At 43.0% G+C, this 20,261-nt stretch overlaps 1 protein-coding gene across 4 annotated transcripts in view; it reads right to left on the reverse strand.

The window, feature by feature from the left end:
• KCNK10 (potassium two pore domain channel subfamily K member 10) overlaps positions 1 to 20,261 on the reverse strand; it is a 143,911-nt gene that overhangs the window by 49,944 nt on the left and 73,706 nt on the right. For all 4 annotated transcript variants that reach the window (XM_004055549.5, XM_055361802.2, XM_055361801.2 and 1 more), the window contains exon 3: positions 5,814 to 5,931. In XM_004055549.5, coding sequence (XP_004055597.1) covers positions 5,814 to 5,931 — 118 coding nt within the window. The remainder of the gene's footprint in view (positions 1 to 5,813; positions 5,932 to 20,261) is intronic.

Raw genomic sequence — 20,261 nt, forward strand, 5'->3', positions numbered from 1 at the left:
AAAAGAAGCGGAGATTGGACAGAAGCCATATGAACAAAAAATAAAAAGAAGAAGCTCGGAAAATGATGACAGGGCCCTAAAGTGGTAAATTTCAGAAAGTATCCGAAAATATCCAAGTATAAAGGGGAGGGTCTCACTCTGAACTTCAAAAGAGATGTCCCTGTTTTTACCAAGCATGAAACATAGGATAAAGAGGGAGAGCAGCAGAAGCCACCCTGAACTTGATCTGGTTCAGAAAACAGGGAGGCAGGACAGAAATAATACAGATGGACCCTATTTGCAGAAACACTCTGTCACAGAAATGAAGAGAGTTAGGATGTGCTATCTGGAAGGTGGTACCCTGACTCACCCTGCTCTCCTCTCCCCAACTCCATGAAATCATTTGGCAGAAAGCTGGTCCAGGAATATCCAGTTTGCCTGGGGCCAGGTATTTTAAAAAGAAGTTGACCAAGCATAAATATAAAACTTCCATAAGAAAAAAATGTGAAAAGAGTAGCAAAACTTACCAATGGATGGAAAGAGGCTCACCAGAAAAATGTTTCCAAAATCAGACAAAAATTGTGACCAAGTATGAAATAATCATCTCTAAGAATCTTCACAGAGAAGCCAAAAAGTAGAAATTCAAGAAATCAGTGGAAAAATGGAACAACAAGTGAAGATGAAATGTGAGCTATGAAATTCAGGAAAGAAACAGGAAAAGGAAAAAATTCCCTATTGATCACAAAAACAAAAAATAAAATTGGAAGGAGCTCATGGCAGCACAGGCATTGTGGAAAACATACAAACTAAAGGAATAGGGAGAATAAAATTAACAAAATGAAAACTAAATTTTAAGAGTTAAAAAGTAGAGAAATGAGAGACATAGAAGATGAGCAAAGAAGTTACAATATATGTATAGCTGTAATCTCCCAAAGAACAAAACCAAAACCACACAGCAAAGAAAATGTTTAAAGATGTCAATCAAGAAAACTTTAATGCAATAAGAGTCAAAACCTAGTAATGTTATCAGATGAAAGAGAAATAATATTTTAAGTCACTGAACAAAAAGATAAAGTCACCTATAAAAGTGGGGAAAAAAAAGGCTGGCATCAGGTTTCCCCCAACAGCTGCAAAAAAACTGGGAAAGAGAAGAGCAACACCTGTGAGACCAGTTAAAAAGAAAATGTAAAGCCAGGCGTGGTGGCTCACACATGTAATCCTAGCACTCTGGGAAGCCAAGGTAGGAGGATCCTTTGAGGCCAGGAGTCTGAGACCAGTCTGGGCAACACTGCAAGACCTGGCTTCTACAAAATATTTTAAAAATTAGCTAGCCCTGGTGGTATGCGCCTGTAGTCCCAGCTACTCAGGAGGCTGAAGCCAAAAGATCACTTGGGCCCAGGAGTTGGAGACTGCAGTGAGCTATGTTTGTACCACTGTACTCCAGCCTGGACAACAGAGCAAGACCCAGTCTCAAAAAAAAAGAAAAAGAAAATGTGAGTCAATAAAATGGATTTCATTTTGTTTCAACTATCCTTCAAATGTTAAGCTACAACTGTGAACAATGCAAGATCTCACAGAATATTGCTCCCCTGAGCCATTCTTAAGGCAACTACTTGAAGATGACTTTCAGCCAAGTAAGTGATCATGAGATAAACCACAGCAAAAGGACTAGAGATGAACATTAATGATATCTAACTATAGAGCTATGACTAAAACAAATGCAAATATCAGGGTAACAAATTAAAATCTAAATTACATACCCTGAGGTTATACAGGCATATGTCAGAGACATTGTGAGTTAGACTTCAGACCACCACAATAAAATGAGTCACACAATTTCTTTTTTGCTTCCCAGTGCATATAAAAGTTATGTTTACACTCTACTACAGTCTATTGAGTGTACAATAGCATTAGGTCTAAAATATATATATATACTCCTTAACTTGAAAATACTTTATTACCAAAAATTCTAATAATAATCTGAGCTTTCAACAAGTCATAATGCTTTCGCTGGCGGAGGGTCTTCCTTTGATGTTGATGACTACTGACTGATCAGGGTGGTGACTGTTGAAGGCTGGGGTGGCTGTGACAATTTCTTGAAATAAGACAACAAAGAAGTTGGCCACATCCATTGACTCTTCCTTTCACAATTTCTCTGTAACATGCAATGCTGTTAGATAGCATTTTACCTACAGTAGAACTTTTTTCAAATTGGAATCAATCTTCTCAAACCCTGCCACTGCTTTATCAACTAAGTTGATATAATATTCTGAATTCTCTGTTGTCATTTCAACAATGTTCACAGCATCTTTACCAGGCAGGAGCAGATTCCATCTCAAGAAATCACTTTCTTTGTTCATCCATAAGAAGAAGCTCCTAACTCATTCAAGTTTTATCATGAGATGCAGCATTTCAGTCACATCTTCACACTCTACTTCTAATTCCAACACATCAGCAGTGGCATCCTCTAGTGAAGTCTTGAACCTCTCAAAGTCATCCATGAGCCTTGGAATCAACTTCTTCCAAACTCTTGTTAATGTTGATATTTTGACCTCTTCCAATTAATCACAAATGTTCTTAATGGCATCTACAATGATGACTCCTTTCCAGAAGATGTTCAAATTACTTTGCTCAGACTCATCAGAGGAATCATTATGTATGGCAGCTACAGCCTTATGAAATGTACTTCTTAAATAATAAGAGTTCAAAGTCAAAATTCCTCCATCCATGGGCTGAAGAATGGATGTGGTGTTAACAAGCATGAAAACAACATTTATCTCCTTGCACCTTTCCATCAGAGCTCTCGGGTGACTAGGTGCATTGTCAGTGAACAGAACTATTTTGAAAGGAATCTTTTTTCTGAGTAGTAGATCTCAACAGTGAGGTTAAACTCTTCAGTAAACCATGCTGTAAACAGATGTGCTGTCATCCAGGCTTTGAAGTTCCATTTATAGAAGGCAAGCAGAATCCTTAAGGGCCTTAGGATTTTCTGGATGGTAAATGAGCACTGGCTTCAACATAAAGTCACCAGCTGCATAGCCCCTAACAAAAGAGTCAGCCTATCATTTGAAGCTTTGAAGCCAGGCATTGACTTCTCTTCTGTAACTATGAAAGTCCTAGATGGCATCTTGTAATATAAGGCTGTTTTGTCTATAATGAAAATCTGTCGTTTAGTGTAGCCACTTTCTTAGCTAGACCTTCTGGATAACTTGCTGTAGCTTCTCCACTAGCACTTGCCACTTTAACCTGCACTTTTATGTTATCAAAAGGTCTTCTTCCCTTAAATGTCATAAACCAACCTCTGCTAGCTTCAAACTTTTCTTCTGAAGCCTCCTTACCTCTCTTAGCCTTTATAGAACTGAAAAGAGCCCGCTTGCTCTGAATTAGATTTTGGCTTAAGGGAATGTTGTGGCTGGTTTGATCTTCTATCCAGACCACTACAATTTTCTCCATATCAGCAATAAGGCTGGTTCACTTTCTTATCATTCATGTGTTCACTCACTGGAGTATCACTTTTAATTTCTTTCAGGAATTTTTCCTGGCCAGGAACAGTGGCTCATGCCTGTAATTCCAGCACTTTGGGAGGCCAAGGTGGGTGGATCACTTGGGCCCAGAAGTTCAAGACCAGCCTGGGTAACATAGTGAAACCCCATCTCTAGAAAAAAATGTTTAAAAAATTAGCCAGGAATGGTGATGCACACTAGTAGTCTGAGCTACTTAGGGGGCTGAGGTGGGAGGATCCCTTGAGCCCAGGAATCAAGGCTGCAGTGAACCATGATCACACCACTGCACTCCTGTGTAGGTGACACAGAGAGATCCTGTCTCAAAAAAAATAAAACACAAAATTTCCTTTGCACTCACAACTTTGCTAACTGTTTGGCAGAAGAGACTTAGCTGTTGGCCTGTTTCAGAGTTCAAAATGCCTTCCTCACCAATCTTAATTATTTCTAGATTTACATTTAAAATGAGAGACATGCAACTGACTCTTCCTTTCACTTGAACACTGAGAAGCCACTGCAGGGTTATTAATTGGCCAAATTTCAATACCATTGTGCCTCAGGGATCTGGGATGCCTGAATGGCCGGCTGGTGGAACAGTCAGAACACACGGCATTTATTGATTAGGTTCACCATCCTCAAAGGGCATGGTTTGTGGCACCCCAAAACAATGACAATCGTCACATCAAAGATCACTGACCACAGATCTCCTTAACAGATATAATCAAAAATGAAAAAGGTTGAAACCATTGTGAAAATTACCAAAATGTGGCAGAGACACAGAGTGGAGCACACGACGTTGGAAAAATGGCACCAATAGACTTGTTAAATGCGGGATTGCCATACACCTTAAATTTGTTAAAAAAAAAAAAAAACTCAACATCTTCAAAGCACAATAAAGCAAAGCACAATAAAGTGAGATACAACTTATATAGAATGACACCATGAATAAGAGTGGATAGTGGAAGAGGGAAAGGAAATTGAGATGCTAAGTTCACTGACTGCCTTATATGTAATAGCTGAATGCCAAGAGTTATCATTTAAAGCTGGCAAATCATATAAGAGGAACATAAGCACATTTAATCATTTAAAAGATGATGTCCACCAAAACTTTGTGTTGGAAAAAGAGAGAAAAGAGATATCATCACCCGTTATAGGGATCGAATACATGCTGGTTAACGAATAGAACACTAAAATTATTATATGCCATTATACTTATAAAGTTAACCCCTAGGCCAGGTGCGGTGGCTCACGCTGGTAATCCCAACACTTTGGGAGGCTGAGGCGGGCAGATCACCTGAGGTCAGGAGTTTGAGACCAGCCTGGCCAATGTGGTGAAACCCCATCTCTACTAAAAATACAAAAATTAGCTAGGCATGGTGGTGGGCGCCTGTAATCCCAGCTACTCGGGAGAATGAGGCAAGAGAATCGCTTGAACCCGTGAGGCGGAGGTTGCAGTGAGCCGAGATTGCACCACTGCACTCCAGCCTGGGTGATAAGAGTGAAACTCCATCTCAAAAAATAAAATAAAATAAAATAAATAAATAAATAAAGTTAACCCCTAAGACAAAAAATACGAAACTCACCAAGCGTCAGAAAAAAAAGACACACATACAAAAAATAAGACAAAGACTGATACAGGAAAGAGATCATCGCAGTTCACTCTATGATCAGCTGCAGAAAGCATTTATCTAGTCAAAATCATGCAGATGTTTCACTTCTATCTAATTAAATATTGGGAAGACAGGAGGACAGGAAAAGAGCCCTTCTGTGATGAGGCAGGCAGGAAGAAGGAACTAACTCCTCATCTTCCACAATGGAAAGTCAAAAAAAATCCCCAAAACTGAAAATTCCAGAAGTAGTACAAGCATGATATTTAAAGACATGGGGATGAATGTTAAAATCAATCAAAACAGATGAAAGCAACAGTCTCTGGGAAGGTAAGAAAAGGTGAGAGGGTCAGAATGTTACTGTTTTTTATAACAAATTTTGTAGAATATTTTGGTTCCTTACTATATAACTTTAATAAGAAGTACAATTTTTAAAATGGAAGTTGAGCTCAAATGAGTAACCCGAGTTCAACCGACCAACTCATATTTTCCATTCTAACCTTTTCATTAGGTTTGCTAGCCTTTCATTCTGGAAAAAGAGATACTTCATTATGCTTTGGCTTTTGTTGAAAGCCACCACAATGACTGCATTAATTTAAATGACAGTGTTTCATAAGCCTCCTCTGAACCTCAAACTATAGTGTATGCTATGAGGACAAAGCACTGACTAAGCGCCCTTACACAAGATGACCTGCAGAGGAAGAGATATTAGCAAACAAATGGGTACCTATGGTCGTAATGACAGTTCCAGCAAAGAAAAAGGCACTGCCGAGGTCCCAGTGGCTGCTGTTGTTGGAAGAATTTCCTATTGGACTGACTCCTGCATTGTCAGCATCAAGGGCATGCTGCAAAGAAAGGAAAAAAGCATAAGACTCAGTTTAAAAGTTGTTTTTTTTTTTCCAAAAAAAAAAAAAGGTTCCAATACATTATTCCCCTACTCAAGAACCTGCAGTGATCTAGAGAGAACTGGTTAAGTGGATGAGGGTACCATCCCAAAGCAAAATACTATGCACCCAGTTGTGAAAATCAGAAAATTAGTGTTAAATAGGGGGGAAACGCTAGGATATAGAATATTGTGACATTTATAGAAAGCTTGCAGGCATGGGGTGGCCCAGATTATGCAAAATGCTACAAGTTGCTGTGCATATACACACAAAAAAAATGTCCAGAAGAATGTTCACCCAAAGTGGGCATTTCCGCAAGGCAGGATTTTGGTTGCTTTTTCACTCTTTTCTGTCTTGTAAGAATGTTTTACGTTGAGCTGGTTTCCACAGGGCAGGAGTTAAGAGCCATCCTGGCTGTGGCCGTTATTAACTTCAGAACCTTGGGCAAGTTGTTTGAACCTCTCTAAGCCTAGTTTCCTCATTTGCAAACTAGAGATAATACCTTCCCCACAGGGTTGTTGTGAGGATTAAATGAGCTGGTCCAAGTAACACCCTTAGCCAAATGTCTGGCTCCCAGTTAGGGTTTACCAAACAGTAGCCAATTTCATGATTGTCATTCCACTCTCCCCCACCCCCACACCACACACACACATCGCTCTTTTTGAAAATAAGCTACAATGACTCCTTGATGATAACTGAATTGGAATTCCATACACCTTAAAATTTCCAACAAACTGGCCACAATGATGACCCATTTTCATCTCACACTGCTATAAATTCCCCACTCTGGGCAGGACACTCCATGACATGTTCCCTGTACTTATGTACCTGTGCCCTCCCACAAACGGTGCCCATCCTTCTGGGTCTAATTCAAGCCCTGCTTCTTCCAGGAGACTTAGTCTATGCATCACTGCTTCACAGTTGCCCCCTTCCCCGAGTTCATACTTCGGCAACAATTAAAGATACGCTAAAAATCCCTCCCTAGCCTCATCACGAGCAGGAGAAGGTAAAAAAACTCCGTAGCAGTTCTTCCTGAGCTGGCCCCTGCCATATTCTTTCAAGCCAGGGAAAAAGGTAAGACGTGCTGTCATGGCAGCCGAAACACATGCTGTTCACACAGGTGAACTGGGATAAAAAAGCGACAGGTGGAAGCCTTAGAGAGGAGGTGACAGACACAGGAGCTACTTCTAGAACAACAAACAGACACTCTGTTCCTTGGGCAAACCTGGAATAACCCTATGTAGGGAGAGCAAGACACAAATATTGAAACGTAATTACATTTATCCTAAGTAATGCCCATTAAGCTTTGTTAAAACAGGCATACAGTGGTTGTCACAAATCAGATTACAACTGGAAAAGTCAATCATCATTACATTTTGCCATCTTTCATCTGAGTTATTTCAAACACTCTGAACCAGGGATCAACAACTTTTTCCATAAAGGGTCAGATAGTAAATATTTTAGCCCTGGTGGGCCACATATGGTTCTCTGTTGTATATTTTTCTTTTTTTAAATAATCTTTTAAATATGCAAAAATCATTTTCAGCTCAGGGGTTGTACAAAAAGACGCTGCGAGCTAGATTTGGCAGACTCATAGACAATTGACTGGATGATACAGGGGAAAAAAGCACCTTCTGTCAAGTCGTGACTCTATTCTTTTCTGCCTCTAAGAGAACATGGAATATTATGCAAGACCGCAGCCGGCCACTGTTCCTAGCAAACCCTGGCACCCTAGAATTTAAAATCTGGCTGCATGGGATGTGTACAGACTGTCTTTGCATAAATCAGCCTAATTGACAATGGTCACATAATCATCATTGGTATGTTCTGCTTTGCTCTAGAGGGGAGATAGATGGTGAGTCCTTTCCACTGGTAGCATCTCCATTTTCACTGTGCCGTATGAGTACCATCAGACCAAGCCACAAAGCCTTCACCAGTGTTTATATCTTCACTATCAGTTCAGCTCTGATGAGCCCACTTGGAAATAATACCGCAGGGAGGGCTCTAGGCTTCAGTCACTTAGGTTGCCTCAAATCACACCATCAGTACCTAATATTTACAACTCCTATCAAGCTGTGAAGAGAGGTTAGGCTCACTCAAGTCTCACGGTGCTGAGAATTGCACATAAATGTCATAAGCAAACCCAGCACTGCAAACAAAAACACAGATTTGCACGAAAGACAACGGGGACGATGATTTGTTTCATCAAAAAATCTGAAGAATCCTTTTCAAGTTTCATTTTTCTTGAATTATGCAATTTATAAATATTTAATGTTTACCTATGTAACCCTCAAGGAAAGTGTTTATGAGTTGAAAGGAAAAGGGAACTAACAGTTGTTAAGTGCCTGCCTTTGGCCAGGTGCACTAGAAGCGTCATTCTGTTTTATCCTTTCTACAACTTGTGTGTGATTCCATTCTATCCTTTCCATAACTTGCAAGAAAGTAGTATTATCCCCCACCTTAGAGGTGGGGAAACAGGCTCAGGAAACTTAATTAACTTGTCCTAGGTCACCCAGCCAGGAAGTGAAAAGGCCAGGATTCAACCCTGTCTGGCCCAAAGCGGATGGTTTTGCCTTTCCTCTACCTTTGGTACCTAGAATGCATGCTGCCTCCCCCACTCCCATCTTCACCTCCAGACAGATGAGGAAAGAGGATAGCCATTGTCCCAGAATTTAGGCAGAAGAGACCTCACGAGAGATCATTTCTAATTAGACTACTTCCTTGAACATGCAAATGGAGACACCAAACTTCACTTGGCTGTTGAAGCTGATTAGAGATGAGTCTCTCTGTGTTAAAATAAAATTAAAGAATAAATTAATTAAAGTGGGAAAAGGTTGATTTTTATACCCTAAGAGGGAAGGATCAGAGAAAAGGGAAAAGCCCTGAAAAAGGAGGATAAGAAGAAATAAAGCGACAAAAAGGGGTGTCAGCTGACAGGTGGGAAATTCAGGCTCCGTAGCGGCAATGCCCAAGTCTTTGAAGAGCAGCTCCATCTAGTATCCAATTTCAGCTGGGTTCTATCTGTGATGTCAATTCCTCCCTCCCTGCCAAATCTTCAGTAAAATGGCCAATGCACCCAAATGCCCTAGGGAAGCAGTTTTGTGGAAATTATACATGAGGCTTGTTATGGGCAAAGTAGGGCCGCTGATGATCTGAACTAACTCCTTGAGAGCAAGACTCAATGAAAAGGAGAAAAATAAGCTCTCCCACGAGTCACCAAATTTCTGACAAGGCTTTAGAAAGCCCCAATGCTGAGAATGAGGTTTGATTTTCTATCTGGATCTTATGACTCTGAAAAACTCTGGCAAACAACCAGAATTCAAATGAATCAGCAAACTCGGGTTATAACTGACGTTACCATTTGAATTGGCAACATCATTTTTAACTCAATAATAATAATTCTAATTGAGTTTACAGTTCTAATTTTTATTAATTTTCGAAGTATTTTCAAATGATCTTAATTGTTTGAGCTCAAGTAAAACATTTTAAAATTAAATGCATTTGCTTTTAAGATTTTTCTCGGCTGGGCACGGTGGCTCGTGCCTGTAATCCCAGCACTTTGGGAGGCCGAGGCAGGTGGATCACAAGGTCAGGAGTTTGAGGCCATCCTGCCTAACATGGTGAAACCCCATCTCTACTAAAAATACAAAAATATTAGCCAGGCATGGTGGCGGGCGCTGTAGTCCCAGCTACTCGGGAGGCTGAGGCAGGAGAATGGCGTGAACCTGGGAGGCGGAGCTTGCAGTGAGCCGAGATCGCGCTATTGCACTCCAGCCTGGGCAACAGAGTGAGACTCTGTCTCAAAAAAAAAAAAAAAAAAAGTATCTGCATTCAGGCTGCAGAAGTGAATGGAGGGCAGCCCATTAGGAATGTATGAACACACAGATGATGAAATAGCACAACTGAGCTCGGAACAGTTTAGCTCAAAAGATGTTACAGGGTAGAGGTTCAATCAATGTTATTCAATAATTTCAGACTCAGTGAGCATCATTTGTTCACTTACAAGTTCAACCATTATCAAGTTCAGAGAGATCTTACAAGGATCAAAAAATTCACACAGGCAGATAATTCAATAGAGGTAGACAGATAATTAGATACGAGGGGATACTGTAGATAAGAGGGCATTACTTTACATTTTAATTCCATTCCTCCTTGAATTTCCTTTTTAGCCTCTAAGCTGGCATTTCCAGCACCCACTCAGCTACCCAGTAAATGGCACGGGAGTGAATGTTTTAAGTCAACAATAAATAAATGAACAAACTAAACTAATAAATTTAGATATATTATCTTCCCAGAGGTGTGAGAGGAAAACATTTTACTTCTTTCTAAAATTAGACAAACACAAAAGCAACTCACAACAACAACAAAATAATAATGATTTGTTTCTTTTAAAAAGAGGTGGAGAGCTGACTTGAAAGAGGGCAAGATCTAAAAGATTCTGTGCCCCTCTTTCTCCCTTGTCCTCCCTCCCCCACACCATGCATTAGGACTACCTGACAGGCAGAAGAGAGAAACTGCAACCTCTCACAAAGTGAGGCGGGTCTGTAGCTGATGCGCTTAGAAAGAGAGGAGGAGGAGGTAACTGGACCCCTCACAGGACCCCCCACCACGTTTTCCCCACCAGTTTCCTCCCATCAGGCAACGCCAGCTACATGAATCACTGCTCCAGACAGCGTGCGATACCATCATGAGCGTTAGTGCTGCACTGGGATGAATGATGACCCACAGGGGACCATTAACTGTCTGTGGCTTTTCTCCTATGATCTGTGCACTCGGTGAGATCATCTGTTTCTCTGTTTCCTTATGTGCCACCAAAAAGAAAGACAAACAAAGGTGCAGCAGTAATCTCTTGGTTGTCTCAGATTGGCTGAAGAATACAACAGATTCGTGCTTTATGCATGGATGCTAATAGCTGGATGACCAGTTGATCTATTGTCCAAAGCAGGGAACTTGCAAATAAAAAGGTAGCTCTGTTAACAGCTATGCTGGGACCACAGGACAGGTGCAACCCAGGATGTATGGTCATTTTACTAACAGACTGTTTGTCTCTCGAGAAAGGACTTCATCTGAGGGTACAATGGTGGCTGCGTCCACCACGTTCTTACTCCCTGAATGGCACAGTCAGCAAAGGAATTATGAATTGGAGATTTAGCCAGGGATTGAGGCAGGGTGAGGGCATGAATGTGGAAAGTGGTTTCTAAAGTGTATTAAAAGTGAGCCTATTTTTAGTAGAGACGGGGTTTCACTGTTAGCCAGGATGGTGGCGGGCGCCTGTAGTCCCAGCTACTCGGGAGGCTGAGGCAGGAGAATGGCATGAATCAGGGAGGCTGAGCTTGCGGTGAGCCCAGATCGCGCCACTGCACTCCAGCCTGGGGGACAGAGCGAGACTCCGTCTCAGAAAAAAAAAAAAAAAAAAAAAAAAAAGTGAGCCTATTCCAGCCATTAGCAGTTGGGAGGAAAGCCACAAACTCTGTGAGAAAGGCAACTGGCAGACCACATTCATTACTACTCAAAAATGCCCCTAATGATTCAAAACCCCAGCAGCAGGGCAGCAACATCTCTCCACCTCCTCACACATTTGTGGCGGAAGAGCCTCGGGTTTGAAGTGGAAAGACAATATTGAATTTGCTTGCCACAATTACTTTTTCTTTCACCTGCTTCAGAAGTATTTCACATATAAATATTCCACAGCCACAGAAGTGAATCTTCCAAGGGCAAGATGAGTTCACAATATTTCAAACAACCATGGGAGGGTCTCAGAGAGGATTTCTGGGGCCACACCCAGCGAGGCACTTTTGTGGCTGATTCAGAGATGTCTTGGATTCAGTGCAGAGGGAGACAGTGGAAGCACCTCATACATTACTCTTGCAACAGGGAAAGTTCTTGGATAAAGCGGTAACCATTCAGCCTTGCAAGCTGTTCAGCTTCTCTGAACCTCGGTTTCCTCATCTATAAAATGAGGGACTAATACCTTCCATGCAAGGTTGTTGTCAGAGTTGTCTAAAAATGAACATAAGACTTCAGGCACTGTGCCTTGTCATTTCTTATTCAAGAGTATTAGTAACAGGAACCCTTTCGGAGCACTTCCTAGAGTACAGATTAACTCAGCCCTGGTGAGGACCTAGTACAGTGGGCAACACTGCTGCCCCCAAGGGACTCATGACACTGAGAATGGTAAAGTGCTGTGTGTACAGTACACATCTGGTGTGCAGCAAAGCTAGCAAACAATGCTCTTAGAATTGTCAACAGGAAGTTCACCATCCTGAACTCTGCAAAGGTGCTTCTCTCTACCTTGAGTTCTTTTCTTTCTCTATCTCAGACACACAGCTTCCCACATCTGGGAAGGGCAGGCTGGCTCACACCCAGCCTGGGACACCCAACTATCTGCAATAGGACGAAGGGAAGAGAATGCAGGCTGATGCACGTGTGCCTTTACCTCCCACCCAGACACAGCCAATATGGCAGTCAAGCCTGGGCTGGCCTGAGTGGACACGCCCCAATCAAGTGGCCTTCCTAACTGCCACACCACCTCAGAGTCCCTCATAAAAAGCAGACCAGGTCTCGCCTTTCCACGGTCTCCCTCTGATGCCAAGCCGAGGCTGGACTGTACTGCCGCCATCTCGGCTCACTGCAACCTCCCTGCCTGATTCTCCTGCCTCAGCCTGCCGAGTGCCTGGGATTGCAGGTGTGCGCCGCCATGCCTGACTGCTTTTTGTATTTTTTGGTGGAGACAGGGTTTTGCTGTGTTGGCTGGGCTGGTCTCCAGCTCCTGAGCGCGAGTGATCTGCCCGCCTCGGCCTCCCAAGGTGCCGGGATTGCAGACGGAGTCTCGCTTACTCAGTGCTCAATCTTGCCCAGGCTGGAGTACAGTGGCGTGATCTCCGCTCGCTGCAGCCTCCACCTCCCAGCCGCCTGCCTTGGCCTCCCAAAGTGCTGAGATTGCAGCCTCTGCCCGGCCGCCACCCCATCTGGGAAGTGGGGAGCGTCTCTGCCTGGCCGTCCATCGTCTCGGATGTGAGGAGCCCCTCTGCCCGGCCGCCCAGTCTGGGAAGTGAGGAGCGCCTCTTCCTGGCCGCCATCCCATCTAGGAAGAGAGGCGTGTCTCTGCCCGGCTGCCCATCGTCTGAGATGTGGGGAGCGCCTCTGCCCCGCCGCCCCCTCTGGGATGTGAGGAGCGCCTCTGCCCAGCCACGACCCTGTCTGGGAACTGAGGAGCGTCTCTGCCCGACCGCCATCCCGTCTGGGAGGTGAGGAGCGTCTCTGCCCGTCCACCCCGTCTGGGAAGTGAGGAGCCCCTCCGCTCGGCAGCCGCCCCGTCTGGGAAGTGAGGAGCGTCTCCGCCCGGCATCCGCCCTGTCCAGGAGGTGGGGGGCAGCCCCCACCCGGCCAGCCGCCCCATCTGGGAGGGAGGTCGGGGGCAGTCCCCGCCTGGCCAGCCGCTCCGTCCAGGAGGTGGGGGGCACCTCTGCCCGGCTGCCCCATCTGGGAAGTGAGGAGCCCCTCTGCCCGGCCGCCACCCTGTCTGGGAGGAGTACCCAACAGCTCATTGAGAACGGGCCATGATGACGATGGCGGTTTTGTCGAACAGAAAAGGGGGAAATGTGGGGAAAAGAAAGAGAGATCAGATTGTTACTGTGTCTGTGTAGAAAGAAGTAGACATAGGAGACTCCATTTTGTTCTGTACTAGGAAAAATTCTTCTGCCTTGGGATGCTGTTAATCTATAACTTTACCCCCAACCCCCTGCTCTCTGAAACATGTGCTGTGTCCACTCAGGGTTAAATGGATTAAGGGAGGTGCAAGATGTGCTTTGTTAAACAGATGCTTGAGGGCAGCATGCTGGTTAAGAGTCATCACCACTCCCTAATCTCAAGTACCCAGGGACACAAACACTGCGGAAGGCCGCTGGGTCCTCTGCCTAGGAAAACCAGAGACCCTTGTTCACATGTTTATCTGCAGACCTTCCCTCCACTACTGTCCTATGACCCTGCCAAATCCCCCTCTCCGAGAAACACCCAAGAATGATCAATAAATACTATTAAATAAATAAATAAATAAAATAAAATAAAATAAAGAAAACATAGTTAGATTTTTTAAAAAGAAAATATATTAGATAGAATGAATAAGATCTGGTATTTGATAACACAATAGGGTGACTATACTGAACAACAACTTATTGTACATTTAAAAATAATTAAGAAATATAATTGAAATGTTTGTAACATAAATAAATGATAGATGCTTGGGGTGTGTGTACTCTATTTACCCCAATGTGACTATTACACATCGCATGCCTGTATTGAAATATCACATATACTCCGTGAATATATACACCTACTATGTACCCACAAAAATGAAAAATTTAAAATAAAAAAGAAAACACAAAATAAACAAGTATGTAAGAAAATTAAAAAAAAAAAAAAAACAGACCAGACCATAAAAAGGTAAAGAAAGAGGCACCTTCAGTGCTGTGGTGGATATTACAATGACGTGTATTTTCCTACTGCCCTAAGTACCCAGTTATGTGCAAGTATTAGCCTTTCCTCAGGTCCTCAGGAAGCCAGGCAGCAAGTTTTCATTAGAACTTTACAGCCTAGTTATAAATCTAAAGTGAAGGCCACTGGCAGAAAGGACAGGGCAAGTGGAGAATCTGTTTGGAGAAGAGGACAGAGAAACCCAGGATGGGCTAGCATGCTTGCTCATGGCGTATGGTCTTAGACACGCTAGCTTTCCTTGCTACCACAAGTTAATCCCTTACAATGGGGATTTCTGAGACTCAATTCATTAGCCCCTTGGGTATTCACTAACGACTAATCTATCTAAATATTATCTTATGAGACCAGGCCATATTTGGGGGCACTCTTGTAGCTTCCAAATTGTGCCTTATGATGGAAAATGCATTTCCTCTGTCTCTCTTTGACTATATGGAAGGATGAAATAAGACAAATTTTTAAACCACGAGGAAAGTATCAAGTCCACTAACGAATCAGGGATAGATGTGTATACTTTGATATGATCAATAAACTCTCAGACTAACAAGCTGTCACTCTTTCATCTCAGTTTGGACTTACACTCTACAGGCAGAATAACAAATTTGCCAACTGATGTTGAAAAATTGCCCTGGTCCTGAGGAGAGTGTCTGATATATGCCTTGCTCTCTCTGCACTTGAGATCATTCCCATTAAAAATGGGTCTATCCAATTTCTATTTTTAAAAAACTGTACTGGACTACAAAAGCAGCTACAGGAATTCTGATTCATTACACTGTGCACTAAATGGAAGGTTACTATTCCTTCCATTGCCATTGCATTGAACAGAGCCTGAAATTTAATATTTAGATGATTAATAACATCATGAAAAAGAGAGGCTTCTGCTATCTTGTTTTTATTGTAGCTATTTACCTTAGGGCTCTTTGTTGCTTTTGAGTGATCAATATTAATCACAAATTAAGTTTTCATTTCCAGCTGGGCATGGTAGTTCATGCCAATAATCCCCATACTTTGGGAGGCTGAGACAGGAGGATTGCTTGAGCCCAGGAGTTCAAGGCCAGCCTGGGCAACATGGCAAAATCCCATCTCTACAAAAAATACAAAAATTAGACAGGTATGGTGGTGCATGCCTGTAGTCCTAGCCACTCGGGAGGCTCAGGTGGGAGGATCATTGGAGCCCAGGAAGCAGAGGCTGCAGTAAGCCATGATCGTGCTACTGTACTCCAGCTTCCACAGAGCAAGACTGCCCTTTACAGAACAAGATTCTGTGCCAAAAAAAAAAAAAATCATTTTCTGTGCCTCCTTAAGAATGAGTCACCAAATCTCCCGTGAGCATAGTTTGATAAGGGGAGAAACAAGGAAGTGCAGACAATGCTAGAAACTTCGGGGAAAGTTCTAGAATACTCCTAAAATTAATCATAGCTGCCAGCACTTGCAATGTGGCAGACTCCACCTTATTATCCTATTTAGTCCTCACAAAATCCTGTGAGGTTATAGTAGTTAGGAAGTGTCAGAGCTGAGACTGGTTAAAAGTCCTCTCTTTTAACTCTAGCCTTCTATCTTCCACGAATAGTTCTCTGTTCACCTTCTAAACATTTTTCTAAAGCTCATCTGTCATGTCACCTTCTTCCAACTAAAAAAAAGGACAACATAGAGAAGTCATAATTTGTATGTCTTATCTCCATTTTTAAAAAAACAAAAGGTTAAACACTCACTTACTGAGGAAAGTTAAGCTGCACCAGCAGGCTTTTCATCTCTTCTGCACATTTCCATAGAGAAAGAAGGAAAAATAAATGTTCCCAATATAAAGTGATAAGCTACTCTTAATTGCAGACTTGAATGATAACACATGGACATTGGTTTTAGATCGAAAAGGGTGACCCAGCTTCAACACCTTATGTTAAGACACAAAGCCCTGTCACTCTAAAGGACAACCAGGAGGTAATCATGACTCTCTGCAGTTGACTCACAGGTGAATGAAGGTCCTCTTGGGGGTCCCATAGGTTGAGTCAGAGACTCCTGCTCTGTGACTAAGGACCTGAGTGCTTCCTTGTCTTCTAGAACCAATCTAGTAACCAATAGCTACTGGGCTGTAACTATCCACTAGAGTAGAGCATCATGGCTAAAAAGCATGGATTCTAGAGCCGGACTGCCTTGGCTGGATCACAGTTGCACCTCTCACTTCAGCTTGGGCAAGTTATTTAACTTCTCTGTTCCTCTGTTGCTTACCCCACTTCATAGGATCAATGTAAAATTTAAATGAGTTACTACACATAAAGCATTTAGAGCAGTTCCTGTCCACAGTAAGCACCATGCCAGAATTGGCTAGTGATATAATTAATACTGAACCTCAAGCTCCTTGAGGACAGGGTGGAGGCATCTTGCATTTTTTATTATTTTTTAATCGCTAGAGCCAAACATAGCACCTGCTTCATTATAGGTACTAAGTAAATATTAGTTATATAAATGAATACATTGTATTGTGGTAAGTAATAAGAGCAATTGTAGGAACCAGACACCATCAAAATCTCATTATTCCATAATGTATACAGCCACACTCTGAAGGAGAACAAACCCATGCACATTTGGATAAAAATGCAGTCACAGGAGCATTGACTTCTGGGTTTTGGTTTTATTTTTATGGGAGTTTTTTTAGAACATTGAATTCTCATTTGCAAATTCATTTTCCAGTGGCATGCCAATTTCCATTACCTCTTTAATTTCTGGCTTAAAAGCTTTAGACTTCCTTCACTAAACAGTGATGAAATCAATAACCCCAGGGATAGAAACAGTAATAATAATGACTCGGAGGCCTGTAGACACAGGCTGGGGGCTGCAGGCCTGATCTTGCACACATTGAAGCATCTTTTGCGTGACTGCTTTGCTGGTGAAAGGGCAGCCCTTCTGAATTCAAAGCAACAGCCAGGAGGAGTCACTTCAACTCAGAGTTGTGCCCCTGGGCTCAAAGAACCCGAACCTGCACTCTCCAGAGCTCACCTGCTGCCTGAGCTGCTACCTAAACTTCCTGGACTAAAGACTGCTTGAAATAGGGGATGGCCCAGGGCAGACAAACAGAGGGCTGCTCTAGATCTGCACTCTGAAGTCACAACAAGGATTTCCATGAACATCTCAGGTGCCGTGCTTTCCAACACGCTGCTTTCCTAAAAATTCTTATGTCCCTAAATAGGGAAATACGTAAAGCTTCGACGGCTATAGATACCAAGGGAATCTGCTCATGCATAAAGAAGACAAAAAGGTGAGTTTTTGTCTTAGCTGGGTGTGGTGGCACACCCCTGTAGTCCCAGCTTCTCAGGAGGCTGAGACAGAAAAATCACTTGAATACAGGAGGCGGATCCAGAGAAGTACTATTGACAACCAGACCAAAAAGAAAAGACTTGTAAAACAGAAACAAAAGAATTTTTTGCTTTCCTTCTGTGAAAGTTCTAAATGAAGGGCTCTTGGTCTTCAAAAAGATACAAAGGCTGGGCACAGTGGCTCATGCCTGTAATCCCAGCACTTTGGGAGGCCGAGGTGGGCAGATCACAAGGTCAAGAGTTCAAGACCAGCCTGGCCAATATGATGAAACCCCGTCTCTACTAAAAATACAAAAATTAGCTGGGCGTGGTGGTGCACACCTGTATTCCCAGCTACTAGGGAGGCCGAGGCAGAAGAATCGCTTGAACCCAGGAGGTGGAGGTTGCAGTGAGCCGAGATCATGCCAAGGCACTCCAGCCTGGGAGACAGAGCAAGACTCTGTCTCAAAAAAAAAAAAAGAACAGACACAAAAAGCACCATTCCTTCATTCCTCAAGCCTTTAGCATTTTCTATTGGCCAGCCACTGTGCCAGGCAGAAGAGATATATTGATAAAAGACATAGATTCAACTTCAGAGACCTCACAGTCATGGAAAAAGGACAGAGAAAAGTAAAGGTCATCCAAGAGAGTCTAGCAAATGGGGGGCAAATGGGGCCAAGCCGGACATGACCCAACATAAAGGGCCCATAAAGGCTTTCCCCAAGAGTTGAGTTTTGGCACCACTGAGGACAATTGAGTTCAGAAGTCCAGAGCAAAACACTTAGCAGAGTGCCACAGTTGCCACTCCATAAATGTTTAGTTATTGAATTAATGAACAAATAACTTAAAACCCTTTGGGTTTATACGAAGAACCAAAATGGCAATGTACTGATTGACCAGATTATATCACTCTGCTACTGAAAACATAACTGTAAGCTTCACAGTGCTCTTAAGATAAAATTCAGAATCAGCCCCTGCGTGGTTTGGCTCCTGCCTGTCTCCAGCCAAATTGCTTTCTAAGTTCCCTTTGCTAAATGCCCTTTGGCCACATTTGCTCACTTCTCTCAAGTCCTCAGCCATGGCATGTTGCTTCCTCCCATCCAGGGCCTTGACTCAGCCCTCTCTGCCTGGAATCTTTGTCCTACTAAATCAGTTCTCCTATATGGGTGTCCCATAGCTCTAGCTCCCTCTCCTTTGCAACTTTCATCTGGCTTTTAGTTACAATTATTTGTGTAATAACAGGCATAAGGTTTGGCTCTCCCACTGTCTATAAGTAGGGTCACTATATATATTTCAAACCAAGACACTTTTTTTTAATATAGATGGGGTTTTGCCATGTTGCCCAGGCTGGTCTCAAACTCCTGAGCTCAAGTGATCCGCCTGCCTCAGCCTCCCAAAGTGCTGAGATTATAGACATGAGCCACCACGCCCAGCCCCAGGACACTTTTGAGAGAGAAAGGGGCACTATTAACAATTACTCCAGAACCACAAAACCTGGGACATTTGGTCATCCTAGTTATAAGCTCCAAGAAGGCAGGGACCATGTCTGTCTTTTATTCACCATTACATCCCAGCATCTAGCACAGTAGGCAATCAACAAGTTTGTTGAATGAAAGAATGAATGAGTGAGTGAGCAAATGAGTAAGTGAGTGAGCAAGTGAGTGACTCGGGTCTTGGCAGAAGGGCAGAGCCACAGCCTTGGGAAATGTTTATGGGTCATGCAAATTACCAAGGAGATTACCAACATGTCCTTGGTTATGGAGAGAACAGTTTGGCAGTTCATAATATCTAGTCCTCTCATCTGCAGAATAGCAGCTTTGGTTGCCATGACAATATCAAAGGTTCATACCCAGGACCACAGCACAATACCCACTCCTCACATGCCGCTGCCCACATCTTAGACTAAATCTTTCTCCACTAAAGCATGGTAGAGTCAGGCCCAATGCGCACAGCCAATAACATGAGTCAGTAAGCCAGAGGCCAACACTCTGGCACCCCAGCCTTGTCATGGAGGCTTTCTGTATGTCAGAAAGGTTACAAATACAGGGAGAGGACAGGAGAGAGAGCTCTGCGTTAGAAGGCAAGCACTAACTGTCACAAAGGAACCTGCTCATCATGTTGTTTGAGTGGGTTTTCCCTTCGTCAGGAGGAATTTGTCTTGATCCAATTATGTACTCTCCAAGCCCACCGTGTCAAGCCAAGGAGAGTACGATTAAGAGAGTGTGGCCTCTGGAGTCAGAGAGATCTAGCTAGACTCAAGTCCTGCTTTGGTCACTAGCTAGATGCAAGAACTTTACCCTCTGTAAAATGGGGCAGCAACAGTGGCCGCCTCTTGGTGCAATGGAGAGAGGCAAATGAAGCTAAGTAATATATGTAAACTCTCTAGCACCCAGCCAGCACAGAATCAGTGCCTAATAAATAATGCTAACTGGAAAGAGTCAGGGGAGCAGGGGATAGGGAAGGATTTGTTAAAGGGGACATAATTACAGCAAGATAACAGGAATAAATTCT

The sequence above is a fragment of the Gorilla gorilla genome, chromosome 15, assembly GCF_029281585.2.
Source record: "Gorilla gorilla gorilla isolate KB3781 chromosome 15, NHGRI_mGorGor1-v2.1_pri, whole genome shotgun sequence".
Taxonomy (NCBI): Eukaryota; Metazoa; Chordata; class Mammalia; order Primates; family Hominidae; genus Gorilla; species Gorilla gorilla.